Source organism: Sphaeramia orbicularis, chromosome 13 (genome assembly GCF_902148855.1).
Source record: "Sphaeramia orbicularis chromosome 13, fSphaOr1.1, whole genome shotgun sequence".
Taxonomy (NCBI): Eukaryota; Metazoa; Chordata; class Actinopteri; order Kurtiformes; family Apogonidae; genus Sphaeramia; species Sphaeramia orbicularis.
The window spans coordinates 2208746-2233893 of record NC_043969.1 but is presented as its reverse complement, the minus strand read 5'-3'; the positions used below and the strand labels follow the sequence as shown (position 1 = coordinate 2233893).

The window sequence follows — 25148 nt, the reverse complement described above, 5'->3', positions numbered from 1 at the left end:
TTGTGCTGGGGCCTGGCCATAATAAGCCACCTTTGGACATACATACATAGGCGTACTAGAGATAGACCAATATAAAGCATTTAATAGATTGATACATGTAGAATTTGTCTTTAAGTTAAGTAGCCAGTGGTTAATATTGGACATCTTTGCTGGAATTACAGAACAGTTAAATCGTTTTCGACTGAACCCAGGATGACCTATTTACAGTTAGTTTAGTAATCAGTTTTAGATGCATTGATTAATTGGTTTGATTTTGATGTCAAGTGACATATATTTGTTTATTTAGGTATCCATGACTTCTACTTAAATATTTAGCTCTGCAATTATCCCATTTCTGGCTAAATAAAATAATTAACTTCTGACCATTTCCCCAAAAATCAGGCAAATATCAGCCAATATTTGCCATCAAGGTTTTTGATGTTCCTATCTATGATTATACTGTCCTTTAAAAGACAAGCATGGGTCGATCTCTAATACTGCACATATTAGTACACACATATTTACCAATTACAACACTGTTGACGAATAATCCAATACTATACATTATCCAGAAATGGACAATTGGGCACTTTTACTTACCGCTACTTTTAGTAAAGGAAGTTTACACCTGCGACATTAACAGTATGAGAGAATTTACACTCAGTTATTTCTACATTTATTCCAGTAAAAGACCTGAACATACACAAGTTCATTACAAAGACTTTTATACTGCAAAAAAGAGCAATAAGAATCGTTTACAATGTTGGTTTTCGTGACACAAATCCACTATTTCTACAATCTAAAACTTTAAAACTCATTGACCTGGTGGAATTCAAAACAATTCATATAATGTATAAAGCAAAGAATAACTTACTGCCGGGCAATATTCAAGAAATGTTTTGTGAAAGAGAGGGAGGCTATGATTTAAGGGGAAAGTTAAATTTAAAGATTCATAAAGTACGCACTATGTTAAAAAGTTTCTGTATCACCATCTGTGGAGTGAAATTGTGGAACAAATTGTGTGTGGAGATAAAACAAATTTCAAACATAATTCAGTTTAAAAAAAGATATAAAGAATTGATTCTTTAGAGCAGGGGTGTCAAACTCATTTCAGTTCAGGGGCCACATTCAGCCTAATATGATATAAAGTGGGCCAGACCAGTAAAATAATTTAATAATAGGATAAAAACTTTTGAGTGCAAAAAGTAAATTCCATAATGAAAATGTTTACATCTACGAATTGTACTTGAACATAACATGAACAAATTTGAACAACCTGAAAATTCTTTAGTAAAATAAGTGTAATGTTAACAATATTACACCTTAGTTATCATTTATACATGTAAATCACAACTTAGAGATCACAGTGGCTCTACAAATACACAAAACATTAAATAACTGGGAGAATATTACTAAAATCCCACATACTTCTCTTGAGGCATTTCAGATATTCACATTTTTTGTAAAAAGGCTGGTCCTGTAAATGTGAACACTTTTGTGTAATTTTCCTTTTTTTTTTTTTTACACTAAAACAAGAGACAAATTTCATTATTTATAGGTTATTATGATAGTACTTTTACTGGTTCTGATCCACTTTAGATTGAAATGACCTAAAATGATTTTAACATCCTTGATTGGTTCATATCTTCAATGTAATTTTTTGCATTTCACAAATTCATCCCAGGGCCGGATTTGGCCCCAGGCTGTATGTTTGACACCTGTGCTTTAGAGGTCCAGTATTTGTCCAGTTTTTGATGTTGTACTGATAAATCTGCTGTAATTATTGAAGAAAATGGTTGAATTGTTGGGTCTGTTCGTATGACTGTCCTGCCATGAACATACTGTTGTGTATAATTCAGTTACTGCATTATGTATTTGTTGTGGTTCGATGCTAAAATGAGGAAAATAGTATTGTTTGATTGTTGTATTAAGTTAGTGATAAAGGTGTAAAAGCACAGAGGGGTTGGATTAAATAAGTTTAGACTTCTTCCTACTCCTTTTCGACCATGCAAAATTCAGACTTGTATGTGCTTGGAGACAGATTCTGTTCATTTAAATGTTTTATTTTGTTTTGTTTTGTTTCTTTGCATGTTCGAAATAAATAAATAATAGAAAAGAAAAGACCTGAATACTTCCTTCACCGCTGTTGACACATAGCTAGCTCCTCTGTGTACGCCACCTGACAGTCCACTAAAACACACTCCGATAATTACCCTTAGCCTTTATCACATGGCTTGGCTTTCTCCACCAGACGGAGGCTAAACCCAGAGGTCTGAAGGCATTCCCTTCTGGGAGCTCAGATGTAGCAAGACAGCTAGGTTAGCGGTCTGGCTACCAGAGCAGTTAGCTAGTAGCAACACAGACATTACTCAACGTTAGCAAGCTAAGGTGATAGAGAGCTCACAGTGTCTGCCACAGAAAGTTAGCAAACATTTGTGATAAATACTGACATGCTAGCACAGCCTTATTTTTAGCCACTGTTAGCAACACTAGCAACGCTTTGATAGCAATACACAAAACGTCACTCACGCCAAACACGAACCAGCAAATGTGTACTTATGTGACCTTCCTTATCAGCAAAAGAAACCACCTCTAATAACACTGTATGTTTGTGGCCAGTAATCACATACAAGATGCATACTAATGACAAAGCTTTAATAAACTGAAATCTATGCTGGATTCAGGTGTTCTGAGATCCTTCATTATTATTATTATTTGACTGCGGGAAAACACAGAGGTAGTTATTGTTAAAACTCACTATTTGCTAAAAATCCAGCTAGCCTTTGTAATAAACCTAACGCCGAATTCCACCTTAGAGCCGGGCGGTCCCAGACAGAGCGTGTTTAGGTTTTTGATAGCCGTCTGCCTTGTGTGGTAAATAAGGCCACTTAAATGGGTAGACTTTCAGTGGTGGTCAGCATGTCCTGGTCCTCTGCACCGGGCTAGCCTCAGAGCAGACACTGGGCTAAGCTAGCGCACACAAGCTGGATTTAGCCCGTTGCTTTTCGGCTTACCTCTCTTAACGGCCTCGTCATACGACAGGAATCCTATCCTCGACTCTTTGGCCCCCATGCTCCCCTCATTTCATTGCGATGTGAGGAAATAAACGTTCCGAGCTGAGTTGTTGACAAGTGTTTGTCGCCTTATCCGTTAATTGTGAAATGGGTTCCTGGTGGTGTGTATGTGTGTGTGTATATGTGTGTGTATGTGTGTGTGGTGAAGGGTGGATGTTTTCAGTGACGCCTCCATTCTGTCACATGATCGGACTCTACAGGTCAGTTGATCAGCTCCGCCTGTAAACACAAACACAGGACAGAAGCACTCTGGGGTTTAGACCCCAGTGTTCAGACAGCTGCAGTGTGTCACCCCTTTGTTCCAGTAAACCACAGATAAATGTTGTGTTTGTCCAGTCACACAAACTGTGTGAGTCTGCGTTTGAGCCCAAAACTTACCAAAGTCAGTAGCCCCATCTTGTGGCCACCATCTCAAACTACACTAAGAGTAGAATGACACTGGGTTACAAAAAAATGTTTTTTGCAAGTTGTCTAGGTTTTTTTCAACTGAATTAGGACCATTTTGCACCGCTAAACCCAAAAATGACATCTGTTTTTCTCAATCAGGTCAGGGTTTTTTTTGATAATTTGATTTTGAAAAATTTGATCTTCTCACAAAATTGATTACATTTTTGTGACTTTATCAGTTGATTTTTTTATATACAGGGTGGGGAAGCAAAATGTACAATATTTTGAGGCAGGGATTGAAAGACAGTGTATGACCAATTAGTTTATTGAAAGTCATGAGAATTTATTTGCCACAAGAAAATGTACATAATAGAAAATGTTTTATTCTATGTATCCTCCTTCTTTCTCAATAACTGCCTTCACACACTTCCTGAAACTTGCGCAAGTGTTCCTCAAATATTGGGGTGACAACTTCTCCCATTCTTCTTTAATAGTATCTTTAAGAAAGTCCACATTGCTGTGTGATGTTCTGTTGGTAGCATGTTCTAAAACGCCCCAAATAGCAGAATCCAGAGGGTTTAGATCTGGGCTAGAAGGCGGCCATAAACATGATTCCCAAAAATTGCTAAAGTTGGATTTGTTGCTGTTGTCAACAAGTGTTTTGGTGTTCTTGTGTAAAATTTTAACTTTAAATCATATTTTACTGCATTTCTAACGCTCTTGTTGTCTACCTCAAGTTCAATTGCCATTTTTCTCATGGATTTGGTTGGATCCTTTAGGATTTTGGATTTGAGAGCTTTAATAAAAGCTTTGGTACGTTTTTTGTTGCTTCCTCCACTTCCAGACTTTCTCGTAATAGTTTTGCTCATAGTCATTCTCTTCTTTCCATTATAAACAGTCTTTATGGACACTCCAACTATTTCTGAAATCTCCTTTGGTGTGACGAGTGCATTCAGCAAATCACACACTCTTTGACGTTTGCTTTCCTGATTACTCATATGGGCAAAAGTTTCTGAAAAGGTATGGATAATAGTGTTAGGTATGATTATGACATCAGTATATGTTTGGTTTCAAAACAATTGACGTAGTGCCTGCTGAGAAAAAACAATGAAATGTTCATTGTACATTTTGCTTCCCCACCCTGTAGTTCTCACCCAAAATAGGTTTTAAGAGAAAAAAAAATCATTTTCTAACAGGATTCCTGTTAGGTACAATGGTGTATTCAGCGCAGATGTAGCAGAATACGTCTGGCTTATTTTTGCAAGATCTTCTAGTTGAAGCCATTTCATTCACCTGTAATATTAAAAAAAAAACATTAATCATAAATTGGCAAAAGTAAAATCTTCAGAACTCGTTTATTGCAAGAAATATGAAAGAATTTTGTATCATATGATGTGAAAATGCCCATAAATGTAAGCAAAAATGTTCAAAAGCCAATATGTAGCATAGTTCAGAAAGTTGACCTGATTGAGCAAAATTAATGTGATTTTTGGATTCAGCACCAAAATTATCCTAAATCAGCTCAAAAAATTCAACAATAAATTTGTTATTGACCAGTGGAATTGAGGAGTACTATGTGGTGCAGAATTAGTCCAACTTAAACCAGACTTAATGCACGAATTATGAGAACCTTGATCAAAAATTTTTCCTGAGTGTTTTTATTCCTCTTTAGGCATGAAAAGAAACAATGCGATTGAAAAATTTCTTCTGAAAAGTAAATTAAAAAAATAATAATAAAATAAAAATAATTTTAAAAATTTTAAAAATACATTTGAAAAGAAAATAATAATAATGAAAAAAAGAAAAATTCTTATGAACCTATTTTTCATGAAGTTGCAAAAATGTCCACTGAACTGGACACCATGCATTTAATTTTTGACGCACAGAAACATGTATTTACTGATAAATTGTGTGAAAACTATGGGGAGGGCTTGTGATTCTGGGGGTTTATGCTCAGGAGAGAGCTACATAATGTTACCAATTCATGTCAGAAAAGATATTAGTGTCTTAAAATTTTAATAAAGATATGTGTAAAAAAACAAAAAAACAAACAAACAACAAAAAGAACAACAAAATCCATGAATATACAAGAGAACAGCTGTAGAATAGCTGTCCACTGTAATGACCAGTGTGCATGAAAGGGTTAAATACATCAAAAATATTTAGATCTTTTTTTGATTCAATCTAAATAACTACATAAAAGTACACTTAAATGTCATTTAGCACCTTCATCCTACTGAACATTACTCTTTACTTTGCATGTTACAGTTTAGTTACTCTTTCTTTCTTTCTTTCTTTCTTTCTTTCTTTCTTTCTTTCTTTCTTTCTTTCTTTCTCTTTCTATCTTTCTTTCTATCTATCTATCTATCTATCTATCTATCTATCTATCTATCTATCTATCTATCTATCTATCTGTCCGTCCGTCCGTCCGTCCGTCCGTCCGTCCCTCTATTTAAATTTAACCTAAGGTCTAAATATCCAGGTATGATGGAATTATCATCTAATAATTATTAAGACTGCATCATAGTTATGGTAATTATTTTTGAAAAAACATTTAATAATCTAGGTTACATCAAAAGCAATGATGAACTTAAAAAACAAAAAAAACAAAAACATTGTATTTAATATTTTGCACTTAAAATGTTGTCACAAGCCCTGTAATGAACTGGTGACACATCCATGGTGTACCCCGCCTTCGCTGTCACATGTATTTATTTGTTTAAAGTAAAAAAAAAAAACTATTGCTCTATCTCCTTGTCAGATGGGAACCCCAGGTGTATCCCAGGGGTATGTATTTCCAAATTCTCTATAAGTAAATATACTGAGTTGAAAACTATATATTTGTCTTTGCAACACTTGTAAAGCACACATTTCACCACTGGTCTTGTGTTTTTTAATTCACAGTTTTTTCTTACGTTTATATCTTCTTTGGTTTGTGCAATATGCATTATTGTACTAATAACAGTGGTGGGAGAAGTAGCCGGATAATGTGAGTTCTTTAAAATGACATTTGAGTATGACATCCCAGCATGCACTTTTCAAACTCTGTGCTCAGATGCAACACTTTATTCTTGCAATTTCATAAGTCAGGCAACTTATATTAATAGATTCTAAATTTCAGTATATGTACAAAAAGACAATTAAGAATTGTTTTCAGGTGATGGATTATAATATTGAACTGTTCATAGGTTAATTTGTTATTCTGCTAGATATTTTTTTCAATCACAGGGTGGCAGATCAGTCTCTACATGTGATCATAGTAACACTGGTCCACAAGTAAAATGCCTCCAGAATAAAAGCAGTTAAACTCTACCAAGTTTGGGTCACTAAAATAAATAAGAATGTATTTAAAAAAAAAAAAAAAAAAAAAAGTACTGGTTGGCTGTAGTTTCCAACACACAGTCTTGAGTCAAATTGTGAAATACTGGGAATTAATGAGAATGAGTTTTACTCAAAGGGAATATTTGCCTCCGAACTACAAGATCTACTTCACCACATTGTCTACACATTACAACATATTCACTTTACAGGTTCTTTCTAATGGAAGACTTATAAATCTATTGTATAAATGTACATAAACCAATAAATGGCTGTAATAACACATCACTTTAACCCTCAAACATCCAAGCGGCCACTGGCAACCAAGTCATTACTGATCTGAAATGTTTAACAGCATCTGAAGCATTAATCTATCAATACATTGAAATAATTCTGGTGAAATACAGTTATTCATCTATTCATGGTCATCAGATATTTTACTCATTTAGACGTTCAGAGGCTCCGTAGTGAATGTGGAAACACTGTCATCTTCTACACACTGATTCACCAGTAAAACCCATGGAGTTGGATCAATAACAGTGGCTGAACACGTTGTTTTATATTCAGTTATTTGTTATCTTTGTTGAAAAGATCACATTTTCTTCAGGTTTCCTCTATTTCAGTTAACCTTCAACTTTAATCTGACCTTTTATGAACATCCATATATCAGTAAATACAATACAGGAAAATACCTGCTTTTTATTGGAAAAAAAAAGGAAACTACAGAGGACAATATTATAATAATTGGTGATAAATCACTTAAGAAAAAAACTTAATAGGGACTTAAACAGGGAGAAAAATCAGAAAAATGTATTAAAACATACGATTTAGCACATTTAATCTCTGAGGCAGATAATTTGTTAAAATTAAATTAAATTAAATTAACCCTTTTATGCATAGCAGTCACTACAGTGGACAGTTAATCTACAGCTGTTCTCTGGTATATTCATGGGTTTTGTTGTTTTAGTTCCATATCAGCCGACACAGTGGACACTTACGCACCATCTCATACATTGCGATTCATACCATTATTGTAATTTTGATGTTCTTGATTAACCTGATCTGCAGTAACATGTTTGAGTGTAAATCAATTGCTAGTTGTTATTAGACTGAAATTAACAGTTTTCCTTTAAGTATGATAAAATGTGAGAAAACATCAGATTAGCTACATTTAATAAAAAAAAAAAAAAAAATTAAAAAAAAAAATCTTTCATAGTTTTCACACAGTATATCACTTTCTGATATTGCATTTTAAATACATGTTTCTTTGCTTCAAAAATTCAACCCATGGTGTCAAGTTGAGTGGACATTTTTGTAACTCCATTAAATATAGGTTTATTAAAAAAAAAAAAAAAAAAAAAAAAAACTCAATCACATTGTTTTTTTCATGCCTAAAGAGGAATAAAAACACTCAGGAAAAAAATTCTTGAGTAAGGTCCTCATAATTCATGCATCAAAGGGTTAAATTAAATTAAATTAAATTAAATTAAAAACTGTAGACCAGTGTAACCAGCTGTTTTGTGTTCATAGTTGTTGAACATGTACCATACTGTTTGGTGATGTTAAATCTGCTTCAGTGGAGTCTGTCGTTCTTCTTTTGTGCGCGTGTTTTGTTCTGTTTTGTTTTTTGTTTTTTCAACTTTATTAACAACATTTGAGTATACAGTACAACATTTTAAACAAACAAGATGTCAAAAGGAAAAAGCATTTGAACCTATAAGTTTAAGAAAATAATGCATAGATTTAAAAATACAAAACATAATATATAAATAATGGTAAAAAAGTAAATAAATTAAAAAAAATAGTAATTCTGACAAAAATAAATAAATAAATAAATGCAATAGAAAGTTCAGTCAGTATTAACCTATTGTGCGCGTGTCAACGTTTTATCTAAAAGCCGCTTACGTCACACGGCTGTTGATTGGTTGAAGACCAGGAAGCAGTGAGTTGACGGCGGACGCACGCTCACAGGAACCACTACCACAGCATTTGACACCCGAGGTGATACAGACAAGAAAACACGAGGGCAAAAAATCCATAAACTGTGGTCAAATGCAGGGTTAGTCTCCACTGAAAAACACAACGCGACGGAAGGCGGCTGGTTGCGTCATCTCTGTCCCGGGATGTGATTGGTGAGGATCAGTCCGGATGGGTGCTCAGGTTCGGCTGTACTGGGCCAACATCACAGGTTAGAAGCACAGGAGAACAAACATGGAAATGTTAGCTTAGAGGAACATATGGAAACTGACTCTGATCAAAAAGTCATCATTATTATTATTTCATTTTATTTGTTTATTTGTCTCAAAGTTGAAGGAAAAAAAGAACTGAAATAAAAAAAACAAAAGCAAGAACTCAATTACATATCGGCTCTAAAATTTCCTTAGGGGGTCAAATGAGTGTCCATTTCTGTCAAAAAAAAAAAAAAGTTGTCATAAATGCATAGAAGTGTGTGTAAATAATGCTAATCCATTTGTGCACAGACTACTGATATTATTTGACAGTGGAAGCTCTATTTTCATAAATATTGGATTTGGAATAGCACGTGGATGTGAAAACTTTTGCTGGTGGACGGACGTGACATTACCCATGATGCTCTGGGCAGTACCAGTACTTTACTAGGAATAAACTTATAGACTTACTATTGCTAATTGTGCTCTTCTTCATAAATGTTGGTATTGTGGATCTAAAACAATCCCAGCTGACACAAAAACTCTAAATGTGTCAGTGGACGGATGTGACATGGTTGTTGTGGATCCCATCATACTGATGCTCTGCAGCCATGTCAGCGTTTACACTAATGATCCCTGTGCAAAAACTAGGAGCACTATTATTTATTGGATAGTTTAGCATCAGACTAAAGAGGAAAGAACAATATAGAATTGTTCTTTCTGTATAAAATGCTTCTTATTGTAAAACTGTTGATGTAAACAGTGCTGTGTGCCATTCTTCATGTATGTATGGTGGAACAGAAGCAGGATGGATCAGCACCATACTCCAGATTGAACCTGTACAAATAAACATGTGATATGGAGGAGAGAATCTGGGAAGAAAACTGGGGAATCCAAAAGAATAGAAGATTTGTTTTTCAGGTCAATTCAGTTCAAATAGAACTTGTCCATTTGTGACATGAAAATATAGCATTAATTGTGCTGAAATTGTTCATTTTGAGCTGAAAACATAGTTCATATGAGCATCAACATGTTGAACAGAACTGAAATCCTGTCCATTTGCAGAACTGTCATTTACCAACACAAAGTTCCTTTGGGGATTCACTGAGATTGATTTCTTCTGCACAAAGACACAAATAAGACCTCTAAGCAAATTTTAGCCAATATGTACCCATCAATGGTCATTAATCACTGAAAAAGTAATAAAATACAATAAATTTAACAGAAGTGCACATATGAATCAACTCATAAACACAGTTTGAGAAGGGACAGAAAGAAGCAAGGCTTAGTCCTGCCCCTTCCTTATTTCAGTGTCAGATTCATAACCAAATATATTCCTTCATCAGTTATTTATCACATTAAATTATACAACAAGGAATAACTAGTTATAGCACCTTTGTACTGGTTATATCACATTGTGCAACCATTCTGCCAGAAATAAACATAAACAAATAGAGACTAAACTATACAGGGTATAATATGTAAGCCCTAAACTACATAAACCCATCAACAATATCTCCCATTACACATACCAAAATATGAAAGTGGTCTGATTACTCAATGCATTTGCATCATGAGCTCATAATTTTAGAAAGTAGGGCGTATTATTTTTTAGAAGTGTTATTTTTGAGATGTTAGCTAGGACCTTATTTTTAGTCACTGTTTTAGACACAAGTCATTGTTTTCAGAGGTTAGCCCATTCTATTGAGTTTATCTTTGAAAACAATGACTTAGTATCTGAAAAATAATGACAGTGCCCTAAACAGAGACGTTGTATGGTGAAATAAGGATCTAATATCTCATGAACGTTTGTCAAAACAACATACTTTCCCCAAAATAATGAGATCATTATGATTTTCTCAAAATGATAGTATCTCATGTGGAAAAATCATATTATTTTGTAATGTTATTTTTGAAACATTAGGTGCTTACTTTAAGACACCAGGTCACTGTTTGAGGCCCCAAGTCTTCTGAGATACTAAGTAATTGTTTTTAAAGTATCTTATCATTTTGAGATGCTGAGTCATCATCTTGGAAATGAGCTCTATCATTAACACATCTAAAACCTCATAACAACATCAGATCCTGGGGTTTAAGTGGTGAATAGTGTTATTTCTGTTTAATAGCATATACATGTGACAGCTGTAATAATGTCTGAATGTCCTTGTTTGTCTGTTTCAGGTTACATCAGATTAGCTCTGGTGTTGGCTGCCTGGGCTGCATATGAGACACCATCACTATTTGTCCCTCTGTACTCATCATCTGTCCTGCTTGATGGTATCAAAGGACTGGTTTGTTATTCACTGGTAGAATATAGGACTTTTATAGTGAAAACCGCATATCTCCAAATGTATCTATGTATGTTTGTGAAAATCTGAAGGATGACTTGGTACTTTATGGGGGAGAAAATTCTCTGGCGCCTTAAACTGAACAAACTGTGAAAAACCCACTTAGAGTTGAAAGCAGACCTGTTTTTTTTTTTTTTAATTTGTTTGTTTTTTGTCTGAGCTCACGAGAGCTGAGTGATTCTCATAGGACAATGATACTACAAACATTTGGTAATATTTCAAAACATGATGCATGACTGTTGAATACAGAACCCTCACTTTGTAATGTGGTATTTTTCGGTGTGTTATTTGTAGTTAAAAACTGGATCATTTGTCTAAAGGATACTTAAATTAACACCAAATGTAGTTATCAAGTCCCATTTATCTTCTCCGTTGTATCTGTTGTATGCATTAATGATAAAATACTGATACTAGAAGCACTCGGAGAGCGCAGACCTCCGCCAAGGCTGATCAGTGGCCCCCCCTGTGGGCCCCCCCACCCCCGATCACCACCCAAAATTTAATCATTTCTTCCTTATCCCATTTCCAACAAACCCTGAAATTTCATCCAAATCTGTCCATAACTTTTTGAGTTATGTTGCACACTAACGGACAGACAGACAGACAGACAGACAGACAGACAAACCCTGGCAAAAACATAACCTCCTTGGCGGAGGTAAATATTGTACAAATGCATTGTTGAAATAACTACAATTCTAAACAAGTACAAATGTTGACCTGTGGGGGGTTTTTGTATTCAGACAAAGTGTGGATGTGGTGTTTTTTCATGTGCAGGAGTGGACGGCTGGCTGGCGAGGAGGCTGAACCAGTGCTCCAGGTTTGGAGCGTGGCTGGATGTAGTTGTGGACAACTTGGGCCGAGGCATGCTGTGGAGCCTGCTGTTTAAGGTCTGGTGGCTTCAGCATTCCCACCCATGACATATGCACACACTGCATTACCGCTTCAGGCTTTAGAGGGGTCCGTAATGTTATGAAACAAAGATTTTTAACTTTTAATTCACAATAGATTTGAAAAGTCTTATGTTGTAGAGAAAAGTAATCGGCCATAGTGGGAAATGAAATTCAAAAATAAGTATTCTTGAGGTGCATATCTTTAATGCCCGTTGCTGTCCTCTTCCATCTTGCTGTTGTGGATCACTAAATTTAGCCCATGTGTTTAGTTTGTATTGTTTTTATCTCACCGGCCAATAGGCCATGAGCTGTGGTGAAGGCGCTGTGTCTGGCTTCTCTGTCGTCTTCGTTAGCAGTTTCTTCAAACCTCTTCTCTGATGAAACTACTGGTCGGATTATTTTCAAATTTTTTATGTAGCTTCCTTGGTTTGTTCAAAGTTTTCAGAAATTTTAGATTTTTGAATTTTTAACAAGTTTTTGAAATATTCAAAATGTGCCTTTACTTATAATGGACCATATATATATATATATATATATATATATTTTTTTTTTTTTTATTTATTTATTTATTTATTTATTTATTTGAATATGGATACGATACAAGCTTCCTGATTACTACTATCTGACTTCTTTGCACAACATAACATAGAAATGAAAATTCAAGGAAGCATAAAATAATGATACACGCAAAAAGAAAAGAAAAAAAAAAGTCATATTCGAAAAGGAGTGAGAAGAAGCATAACTTGTTAGCTCTGCCCCTTTGTCTAAAACCAACATATGTACGTATATACATACATATACACCCATATACGTACACATCTATGCATCTATACACATATACATATATACACATACATATATACACATGTATGTATGTATATGTGTGTGTGTGTATATATATATATATATATATATATATATATATATATATATATATATATATATATATACTCCCACACACACATACATACATGCATATACATACATAAATGCACACATGCGTACATATACACATCCACATATCATATACACATACACCTACATGTACATACATACACACACATATTGCATATACGCACATATACATACCCATAGCGCATACACTTACATATACATGTACAAATTCATATATACACTGTTCCATACATACACATATACATTCCCATAGGCTTCTCTGCCTCTAATCCCTATGCCATATCAATAAGTAAAGGACAATAGTCAGTTATGAGAATTATCAATTATAACTGCTAAACACAATATTTTGTACATTTTCTTAAACTGGATAATATTTAGGACTTTGCTTGAGTTCCTCACTTAGATTGTTCCATAGCTTAACACCAGAAATTGACAAACAAAAGCTTTTTAAGGTTGTTGTCCTGTTTTTAGCTTACCGGCCAACAGGCCGTAAGCTGTTTGTCGTCATGCAGCGTCCGTCAGCGTCCATCTGTCGTCCGTTACAAAATTTCATCGTCTTCTTCTCCGAAACTACAATTCCGATTGACTTCGAACTTGGTATACAGCTTCTTTATGACTGTGTCAACAAAAGTTAGTGAAATTATTTGGATCCGGATCTGATTCTGGATTTGGTGCGACTTTGAAAAATTTCCCCATTATAAGAGATAGGAAGTGGATCGATGCGATAACTCAGTATCAATGATATCAAGTTGGAAATTTAATTTTTTACAGATCTGATTGGAATATGACCAAAACATGGGCTATTTCTGTAATAGAATAAATACACAGAACTGGGTGATAATAAATGGCATCTGGATACATTTCTCAAAGCTTTTAATTTGGCCGGTAAGCTACAGGGCCATTGGTCCTATTTTTGATTTTGAAGTTATGTTCCCCTCGTAATTGATATTTGATGTCTAATAACATGAAAATGGTTAGAGATATAAGTATTGTTACTATCAAGCACTGACAGGAAGTTATATATGGACTGTTATTTAATTAATTGAGTTCTCCTCCAGTGAAAGTACCACCCACTTCTATTGGGAGATTGAGCTCCTGCATCAAAACCACAGGACTTTAACATAGCAGCAGAACGTGACAACCTTGCAAATTCAACTGGTATTGATTCTGGATAGAACATGCTGGTGAGATATAGGGCCATTGGTCCTATTTTTTCTATTGTTAATTGTATAGGACTATAGAGTATTTTGCAGTAAGAACAGCGTCATCTGTCGCAGCCCAAACACATTAGACTACACACATGGATGGGTTCAAATAGTCCTAGTGTCAGCTGTGATAAGAGTGAGCTGTCCATATTCTACAACTGCAAAGGAAAGGAGTTTCAGTGCTTCCTTTAGTACGTCTTTTAGCACAGGATACACAGAACTATCCTCCACCATAGATGACAGAAGGCCATCCCTCAGTTCACTGCGGTGACAATATTGCCCACAGTTCACTAAAACTAACAATAAACATGACAGACAGGATGCACATTGTCATTATGCCACAGCTGTCCAATATGCTGATATGTTTTGACAGATTAATATGGACATGACTGTTGGTGTGAAATGTGAAGTTAATGTAGCGGAATCTGGGCTTAGTTTGCATTATTACACCTCATTTGTTTTATGAGGCAGCCACAGATGTCTTAATAAAACTGTTACGAGTGAACTGCAAACTGGATGCAGGTGATGTTTTTATTTCAGTAACTAAACTTACGGTGCAGTCGTAGACTTGTAGACCTGTTCACTTTAGCTTGCGTAGATGTAGCCCATTTTCTCATGATGGTACTAATTTAGGATGTTGACTATGTGGATAAAAATGTTTTTTTAAATGTGTATGTATATACAGACAAATGATTGATACTCACATTCACACTTGCGGGTGATTTCGATTGACCAGTTAATCTACTGTGGTGTGTATGTTTGGATGGTGGGAGGAAGCAGTACTTCTACAGAGTCTGGGAGAATTGTATTATTTCATTTATTAAAGGTGCGGGAGACTTTCATGACCAATTTTTCATCAGATCTGTCAAACCTCAGTCATATCCTCAGAATCATGAATCTGTAAGTCTGTCTGTCATTACTCACCTGAATCTCTTCCCTCATGGTGAACAATTTCTTAGTGCCATCCACCATAAACAAACCATGTGTTTACAAACAGAGTTGGAAGGTAACTCGGGCATCTTCAAAATTTTGTTGTGACGTGCATTGTGGGAAACCGAGGCTCGCGCAGCCACCTGACAGCGGCAGCTGCTAAAGACACGATGCGGAAACGGCAGGAGCTCCTTTCCCTCTATGCATATTCCTCCAGCTGTTTCCACGTTTCAGCCATTTCCAAGCGTTTTTCTCATCCATATAATATCATATGGTTGCGCTGCCACTGTCAGGCAGCGGCGTGAGCCTTCGCTTCCCACAATGCACATTGCGACAAAATTCCGAAGATGCCCGAGTTACCTCCCAACTCTGTAAACACATGGTCTGTTTATGGTGGATGGCACTAAGAAACTGTTCACTGTGAGGGAAGAGATTCAGGTGAGTAATGACAGACAGACTTACAGATTCATGATACTGAGGATATGACTGAGGTTTGACAGATTTGATGAAAAATTGGTCACGAAAGTCTCCCGCACCTTTAAATATTGAACACCAAAAGTAAGTTGGAGCTATATGACCAAAAATTATATCATGATAAAAATGTTCATATCAGCCAATATTGATCATAACCATGATAAATGATGTCAAATCAATACTCAGTTACTCTGGCCTCCTTCCACCGTTCATAGACATGTTTTTAACAGGTTAACTGGTTAATCTACTTCACCAGTAGGTGTGAATGTGAGAGTGAGTTGTTGTTTGTCTGTATATGTCAGTCCAGTGATGAACTGCTAACATGTCCAGGTTGGACCGAACCTTCACCTGTTGGTAGCTGACAGAGGCTGCAGCGCCTCCACCACCCTCTGGAGGACAAAATTAATGAATGAGTTTCAAGGCTGATTTTTTAGTCTCAAGTAAATGCTGATAAAACCACACAGATATTTGTCATTTAAATTATTCATAAAATGTGTATGGAGAAAACATAAAAGGCAAACTAACAAGAAAACAGTGTAAAAGATGAGGCCAGACAAGAAGGAAGTAAAAGATATAACAATGCAAAAACACACTTATATTCTCTGATTTCCTTGTTTTGATTTAATTAAATAAAAATCAATAAAAGCTTTTATTCAACATGAAAATGACAAAACAAGATGGTTATTTATGGTTGCATTATGATCAGAACATGACAAACGCCAAGCAGGACTATTCAGAAGTCACATTCCTAACAATTCTAATGAGAACATCTGGTTTCATCATCAAGTGTTTGTGTGAAAAAATAGTACAAAAAATACTCCATCACTTTTACCTGGTTTAGCTTAGAATATCAACAAGCAACACTAAAATACAAATGTATACGATTACTGATATTTATAAATTGCAAAATCACAGTGAGTCAGAAAAGCCGTTTGACGTTAACATGTCTCGTGCTTTTTAACCTCTACAGGGTGGGGAAGCAAAATTTACAATGAACATTTAGTTGTTTATTCTCAGCAGGCACTACGTCAGTTGTTTTGAAACCAAACATATACTGATGTCATAATCATACCTAACACTATTATCCATACCTTTTCAGAAACTTTTGCCCATATGAGTAATCAGGAAAGCAAACGTCAAAGAGTGTGTGATTTGCTGAATGCACTCGTCACACCAAAGGAGATTTCAAAAATAGTTGGAGTGTCCATAAAGACTGTTTATAATGGAAAGAAGAGAATGACTATGAGCAAAACTATTACCAGAAAGTCTGGAAGATACTATTAAAGAAGAATGGGAGAAGTTGTCACCCCAATATTTGAGGAACACTTGCGCAAGTTTCAGGAAGCGTGTGAAGGCAGTTATTGAGAAAGAAGGAGGACACATAGAATAAAAACATTTTCTATTATGGACATTTTCTTGTGGGAAATAAATTCTCATGACTTTCAGTAAACTAATTGGTCATACACTGTCTTTCAATCCCTGCCTCAAAATATTGTACATTTTGCTTCCCCTCCCTGTACATGTGCCACAGTTAGTGTGTATTAGTCCTGTATTTACTGTGTGTGGGGTTGTCTTTGTGTTGTGTTGCAGTGGGGTTGGCTGGTGTCTGCGGTGGAGTGGTGTGTGTTTGTGTGTAACCACAGCGCCAGAGGTGACAGATGGAAGAACAGCTTCAGCACCAGTCCTCCACTCATACAAGCCATCATGTCCAACGGTAACACACAAGTCTGCATCACACACAGTGGCACTAAGTACAGGCCTGTGTGATAGGAGCAAACTCCTGCATCCCAACATCAGTCATATCAAACAGGTTTTAATTTCTTTAAAGCAGGGGTGTCAAAGCAGTGACTCATTTTAGTTCAGGGCCACATGCAGCCTAATATGATGTAAAGTGGGCCGGACTAGTAAAATAATATAAATAGAATAAGAACTTATAAATAATTTCAACTCTAAAGTTTCCTGTATGATTTTAAGTGAAGAAGTAAAATTCCATAATGAAAACTATGAACTGTACTTGAACATAACATGAACAAATATGAACAACCTGAAAAATAAGAGCAATGTTAACAGTATTACACCTTAGTCAATAATTTACACATGTGCATCACAACGTACAGATCACAGTGGATCTACAAATACACAAAACATTTAGTAATAGGAAAAAATACCACATACTTCTCTTAAGACATTCCAGGTTGTTCATATTTGTTCAGGTTATTCACATTTTTTGTAAAAGGCTAGTCTGTAAATGTAAACATTTTTATGTAATGTGACTTTTTTTTTTACACTAAAACAAAGAGGAAAATTTGTGGTTTTCATTATTTATAGGTTATTATGATAGTATTTTACTAGTCTGATCCACTTTAGATTGAAGTGACCTAAAATGATTTTAACATCCTTGATTGTTAATATGTTCAGTGTAATTTTGCATTTCACAAATTCATCCCACTGGATCAGAACCTTTGGTGTGTTGTTGTGCACATGTTTGACTCCTGTGCTTTAAAGCCTAGTTCTACATTGTGTTGCACAGAATATTAGAACAGTACTATGACCGTACTACCTAACTGTTACAAAATCTCCTTTTTATGGTCTTTGTGGAGATCTGAGATTTCCAAAAAATACACAATAAGACAAAGCATTATACTAATGTGTAAGAACTGTGTAATATGGAAATGTGTAGGCATTAGGCAAAGCGAGGTCAGCTGAACAGACTCAACTCAGCAGACATCCTCTGCAGAGCTCTGCACTCTGTTGAATGCATTTATAGAGGAATTTAATTAGAAAATGAATATTAATGATAACAGACTGTCCAAAAAGCAGATTTACTCAGAATAAATGTTTCACTTTTTTTTTTTTTTATTTGAAAAAGATCCATATTCTGTCATGCCTGTACTTTCCCTGGTTTTTGCTGTGGTATTGTTTTAGTTCCAGTATCGAGATACTTTGGATAACTATCATAGGAAAGTCATAATGTTGGTATCTTAACAATGTTACTTGTATAACAGGTCCCAAAGTACCTCTGATGTGTTTACTGTATCAGTGTGTCATTACTAAACCTTAAATTCATACCTACTATGCATAAGCAGGTAGAGATGTTTGGCCAGATATTGATTACAGACAGGAAAGTCCAGTCGCCACAGCATTTTTAGAAAAATTCTGACTGTGTTGTGTATATCTATACCAGTGTTTTTCAACCTTGGGGTCAGGACCCCTTGTGGGGTCGCCTGGAATTCAAATGGGGTCGCCTGAAATTTCTAGTAATTGATAAAAAAAAAACAAACGTACTAATAAAAAATATATGGTGAATTGAGAGAGACGATCACACTACATACTGGTACTGTTTACCAGTGGTACTGTGCTTCTGTTTATCTGTCAAATGTTCATTGTGGTCAGTTTCAGATGCTGCAGCTCTTTCATAATTCATAGTTTCAGTTCTTGTTTGTTCACTATTAATTGTCCTCCTTGTAAATCACAGCTGGACTGACTGGACAGATCCTGACCAAGGAAAATCACAGTCTCATTTAGTGCAGAAATCTACACCTGGATTTACTGCCTCTGTCCATAATAATAGACATTATATAGACTAAATGTCCTCTAAAATTAACGTTTATTTGAAACATAGTATAGCAAACTATTACATGATCAAAAACAAATTAATTTGAGCAAAAATAAAAAAAATCGTCTCTGTTTTGAAAATCTGGGGTCGCCAGAAATTTGTGATGTTAAAATGGGGTCATGAGCCAAAAAAGGTTGAGAACCACTGACCTATACTGTCTATCGTCATACCACACAACCTTAACTCAAGTTCACTATAAAACCTAAACGTTACAGTGTTGTGTTATTACTGTGGTGTAACACTGTTTTGATGAGCACATTTTGCCGTCAGGGTTTCGGACCCCTTTGGGCCTCTGGGTGGTGAGTGGTCTGCACCTCCTCCCACTGTGGCTCTATGGGTTCCAGAGGGGTTTACTGTCCCACTGGTTGGATGTGCCTCTGTGGATCCAGACTCAGGGGACGGTGATGCTGGCGGCCGGCCGCCTGCTGGCCCTCTCAGCAGAGGTACAAGCTTCTCACATTTTTATCAAAAGTTCTAGTTCAGCGAAGCACAAATACTTGGATATTTTCCTCACAATTTAACCCATAAAGACTCAAACAGCCACCGTCGACCAAAACCAACTACTGATGTAAACTGTTTAATAGTTGATCCACTGATCCTATCAATACATGTAAATAATGGATGTAAAATGCAGTTATTCCTCTTTTCATGGTCATCAGATATGACCCATTGGACGTTCAGAGGCTCTGTAGTTACCATGGAAACACCGTCATCTTCTACAACAGGGGTGTCAAACTCATTTTAGTTCAGTTCCACATTCAGTCCAATCTGATCTGCAGTGGGCCGGACCAGTCAAATAATAAAAGTGAAAAAAGTAAAGTTATATTATGATCAGGTTTACATCTACAAAGTTTCCTTAAAAATCTGAGTAACATGAACAACTTGAATTGTCTGAAGAAAAACATGAGCAATTTTAACAATAATCTGCCTCGGTTTATCAGTTTATCATTTACACGTGTGTTACAATCGCATAAAACATTTATTAACAGGCAGAATATTGGTCAAATTGCATTTACTTTTCTTAAGACATTTCCGTTTGATCGTATTTGTTCAGGTTATTCACATTTTTTGTAAAAGTAGAGTTTGGTAATGTAAACATTTTCAGGTAATTTTACTTTTTTACACCAAAAAAACAAAGAGAAAATTTGGGGTTGTCATTATTTATAGGTTATTATGATAATATTTGACTGGTTCTGACCCACTTTAAATCTAATTGGACTGTATGTTAGGTTAGTTTAGGTTAGTTTATTTCAGACACAGACATAATACAAAACATATGGAACAAAAATAGAAAACAATAATAATAATGAACAATACACAAATAAAAAATCAAACAATAGAAAAATAATAGTAATAATGATAAACAATACACAAAAAAATCAAATAATAGGAAAAAAAAAGAACAACTGCTGTGCCTGAAAGGGCATTTATGTGTCTGTATGTGGAACCTGAATTAAAAGGATTTTGACACCACTGATTGTTCATATCTTCAGTGTAATTTTTGCATTTCACAAATTCCTCCCGCGGGCCAGATTTGGCCCCGGGCCGCATGTTTGACACCTGTGTTCTACAACAGTGATTCCCCAGTCAAACCCATGCAGTTGGATCAATGACAGTGGATAGACACTGGGTTTATGTTCAGTTAATGATATATTTGCTGATAAATCACTTTTCCTTCAGTTTTCTCTATTTCTGACAAAATAACCCTCAACTTTAATCTGAGCTTTTATGAACATCTACATGATCAGTAAATTACATATAGGAAAATACCTGATTTTCACTTAAAAAATGCAAAATGCAGAGGCTACTATGATAGTAAATGGTGATAAAACATTTAAGAAAGGCTAAATAAAGAGAAAAAGATCATTTTTTGTAATAGCCACAAAGGGTTAATTGGGTTAATTTACTGTTTCTTCTGTTTGACTGAGAATCAAAATATCTCACTTTTTCTAATTCAGTTGAAAAGCAAGAAACAGTTGATGAGTTATTCAAATATGGTCATATCAGTAAATCCCATGAAAAATCCCAGTGATGAAGCTACATTTCCCATCACTGCTTCCTGAAAGTGCATTGGAATCATTTTGTTTATTAATTGTTAGATGAGTCTTTCTCATCATTGATCGATTTTTTTTTTTTACATGAGATTAAAGACATCTTTATTCCCATTTGTGTTATTATGAGATATGATAAAATGAATGACCCCGAGTGAGTAAAAATAGTTTTTATAGATGAATGCCTGCATCTCTCAAACCACCAGGAGCTATATGAGATGAATTGCAGTATTTTCACTTGTATCTGTGCTTTTATCCAGTGTAAATCAGGTATTTAGCATGTCAGAGTGAATATTAAACTCATTTTTTTTGTTTTTAAAAGTCTACCAGCATTGTAGATTTTTAAAGTATGGTATGAGGAATATCTGAATCCATATTTCTGATTTATCCTATGTCCATGTCTCAACAGTTAAAATACACAAGTTTATGTTTCTATGTCAAACAGGAACAAATCTGGTTTCCTTATTGACTTAATATAGACATTAATATGTTAAACACCCACTAATGTGACCCTCTTACATATTACTGTGCAGTGAATCTCATATTTATGGTTTTGTTTTGTTTTTTTTACAGATGTGGTGTATATGGACACATATTCAGTACCTCACCAGGGATTCAGATGAGTCAGAGGAGAAAAACAACTAATTCTGAATCTTCTGCTACAAGCTGTGGTGTCATGTGGCATCTGGTTCTCTCCAAAGACGACAAACACTGGTCCAAATGAAACAAGTGGAACTTTTAGATTTCTGACGTAAGAACTATCCTGTCTGTCCCAACTTGTTGATTTCGATATCTCAAGAAGACGCTCAGAGAATTTCTTGATATTTGGCATAAGTTGAATATGTGGGTCAAAGGTCAGCAGCACCGTGGCATCAAACTGTCCGGGCCTCTGCGATCATCACAGTAACACTGGAACAGAAGGGAACATTGTCACCACAGGTTACATTTGCTTGGACATTAAATTGGCGACATTAATCTCAGTTTCTCACCCTGAAACTATTGACTTTATACCAGGGGTGTCAAACATGCGACCCGGGGGTCAAATGCCAAACGTTCCAATGCGGCCCCTGGGATGAATTTACAAAGTACAAAAATGCTGTGGAATTTATTTTAGCTCAGGTTCCACATACAGACCAAAATGACCTACAGCCAAAGAATAACATAATAACCTGCAGAATTTAATGACTCCATATTTTCTTCTTGGTTTGATGTGAAAAAAATAACCTTACATTATGTCTATAAATAATGACAACTTCAATTTTTTGTCTTTGTTTTAGTGCAAAAAATAACATTAAATTCTGAAAATATTTCCATTTCCAAACTATCCTGTAACAATAAAATGTGAATAACCTGAACAAATATGAACCTGAAATGTCTAAAGAAAATTCAGCATAATTTGAACTCTTTTCTTCCCGTTCCTCAGTGTTTAGTGTCTTTGTAGATCTGATCCAGAACGCACATGGACAAGTGATGATACTGAGGCAGAATATTGTTAAAATTGCACTGATTTTTCTTAAGAAATGTCAGTTTTTTCAGGTTATTCACATTTTTTTTGTTTGGATAGTTTATAAAAGTAAGTATTTTCATAATTTAATGGGTTTTTTTTTCACTAAAACACAGACAAAAATTTGCAGTTGTCGTTATTTACAGGTTATTCTGTTATTATTTGACTGGTCCGGCCCACTGGAGATCAAATCAGGCTGAATGTGGAACTGAAAGAACATGAGTTTGAGAGCCCTGGTTTTTACTGTAGAACAGAGGTGTTAAAGTCATTTGAGTTCAGGTTCAACATTCAGCCCAGTTTGACCTCAAGGAAGTAAGTAAGTAAAGCTTTATTTATAGAGTACTGTTTAAAACATGTTACAAAGGGCTTCACATAAAGGAGAGATAGATAAGAACAAATAAATCAAATCAAATTTTATTTATATAGCACCAAAAGTTATCTCATGACACTTTACATGTAGAGTTGGTCAGAACCAGACTCCAATTTATAGAAACCCAACAGAATCCTCTAGGAGCCAGACCAGGAAAATAATAACAGAATTACCAATAAGTAATGACAGCTGCACATTTTATGGCTTTGTCTTAATGCAAAAAAGTTAAATTCTGAATATGTTTTCATTTACAGCCGTCCCAAAGCATGTGAATAACCATGAACAACCTGATATTTCTGAAGAAAAAGAAGTGAATTTGAACAGTATTCTGCCTCAGTTTATCATTTATCATGTACATTACAACTTACAGATCACAGAGGAGCTACAAATGCACAAACAGTTTAGTAACAGGCATATAGTTAAACTTTTGGAAACTGGAGTTTGGAACTAGAATGAGTTCAACACCCCGGACTGTTCATATATATTTATTCCACGGGCCTCCTTGGAACCTTAGGCAGACCGGTTTGGGTCCGTGGGCCGTATGTTTGACCCCACCGCTCTAGAACTTCTGAACATGTGCAGAAAGGTCCACGTTTTACAATTTGTAGCTTCTTCTCAGAAACTTATTTATTTCTTGCTTCAGTTGAAACAAAGAACACAGCTGTTGGAGCCTGTTCCTCTGACATATGACTGGAGCAGACAGTAGTCATTTATGCACTGGTGAATAAACGCCTCTTAGACACTGAAGAGAATCATTTTTATTACAGGGAACACAAGTTCAGGACACAAATACTGTCATGTCTAATTAGATATTAGAAAAATAAAAACCAAAGGGACAGGAACAGGATTTCTTGTCTGTGTAAGATCTTAGATGTGTGTAAAAAGGTGGTATATGTCTGTAAAATGTTGGAGGAATTTGTACGAACTGAAGCAGAGACAGCTGTTGACTACTTCTGCAAACATGAGCGCTCCACTGCTTCTGGAAAGGCTCTGCAAAGGAGGTTAGGGTTATTCTACTGGTTTTAGTTTGGGATGGCTATGGGCCAGCAGGTCCAGAAAAAGGGCCAAATCTAAGAATATGTATCGGCTAAAATGTGCTTAGAGGTCTTATTTGTGTCTTTGTGCAGAAGAAATCAGTCTCAGTGAATCCAAAGGAACTTTGTGTTGGTAAATGACAGTTGTTCAAATGGACAGGATTTCAGTTCTGTTCAACATGTTGATGCTCATATGAACTATGTTTTCAGCTCCAAAATGAACCATTTCATCACAATTAATGCTATACTTTCATGTCACAAATGGACAAGTTCTATTTGAACTGAATTTACCTGAAAAACAAATCTTCTGTTCTTTTGGATTCCCCAGTTTTTCTTCCCAGATTCTCTCCTCCATATCACATGTTTTATTTGTACAGGTTCAATCTGGAGTATGGTGCTGATCCATCCTGCTTCTGTTCCACCAATACATACATGAAGAATGGCACACAGCACTGTTTACATCAACACTTTTACAATAAGAAGCATTTTTATACAGAAAGAACAATTCTATATTGTTCTTTCCTCTTTAGTCTGATGCTAAACTATCCAATAAATAATAGTGCTCCTAGTTTTTGCACAGGGATCATTAGTGTAAACGCTGACATGGCTGCAGAGCATCAGTATGATGGGATCCACAACAACCATGTCACATCCGTCCACTGACACATTTAGTGTTTTTGTGTCAGCTGGGATTGTTTTAGATCCACAATACCAACATTTATGAAGAAGAGCACAATTATCAATAGTAAGTCTATAAGTTTATTCCTAATAAAGTACTGGTACTGACCAGAGCATCATGGGTAATGTCACGTCCGTCCACCAGCAAAAGTTTTCACATCCACGTGCTATTCCAAATCCAATATTTATGAAAATAGAGCTTCCACT

At 35.5% G+C, this 25148-nt stretch overlaps 2 protein-coding genes across 2 annotated transcripts in view; one reads left to right on the top strand and one right to left on the bottom strand.

The window, feature by feature from the left end:
• The window catches only part of LOC115431711 (ubiquitin carboxyl-terminal hydrolase 32-like), a 73377-nt gene extending 70164 nt beyond the window's left edge, over positions 1-3213 (bottom strand). Inside the window, exon 1 of the mRNA XM_030152334.1 lies at positions 2994-3213. Within this exon, the coding sequence (XP_030008194.1) occupies positions 2994-3051 (58 nt within the window). The 5' untranslated portion in view covers positions 3052-3213. The remainder of the gene's footprint in view (positions 1-2993) is intronic.
• Positions 3214-8905: 5692 nt separating this feature from the next.
• Positions 8906-22059, top strand: LOC115431286 (uncharacterized). The gene is made up of 6 exons (XM_030151540.1): positions 8906-8946; positions 11108-11203; positions 12049-12161; positions 17279-17402; positions 19575-19747; positions 21929-22059. The coding sequence occupies exons 1-6, from the start codon at positions 8907-8909 to the stop codon at positions 21998-22000; spliced, it is 618 nt and encodes a 205-aa protein (XP_030007400.1). The 5' UTR covers position 8906; the 3' UTR covers positions 22001-22059.
• Positions 22060-25148: the final 3089 nt, after the last annotated feature.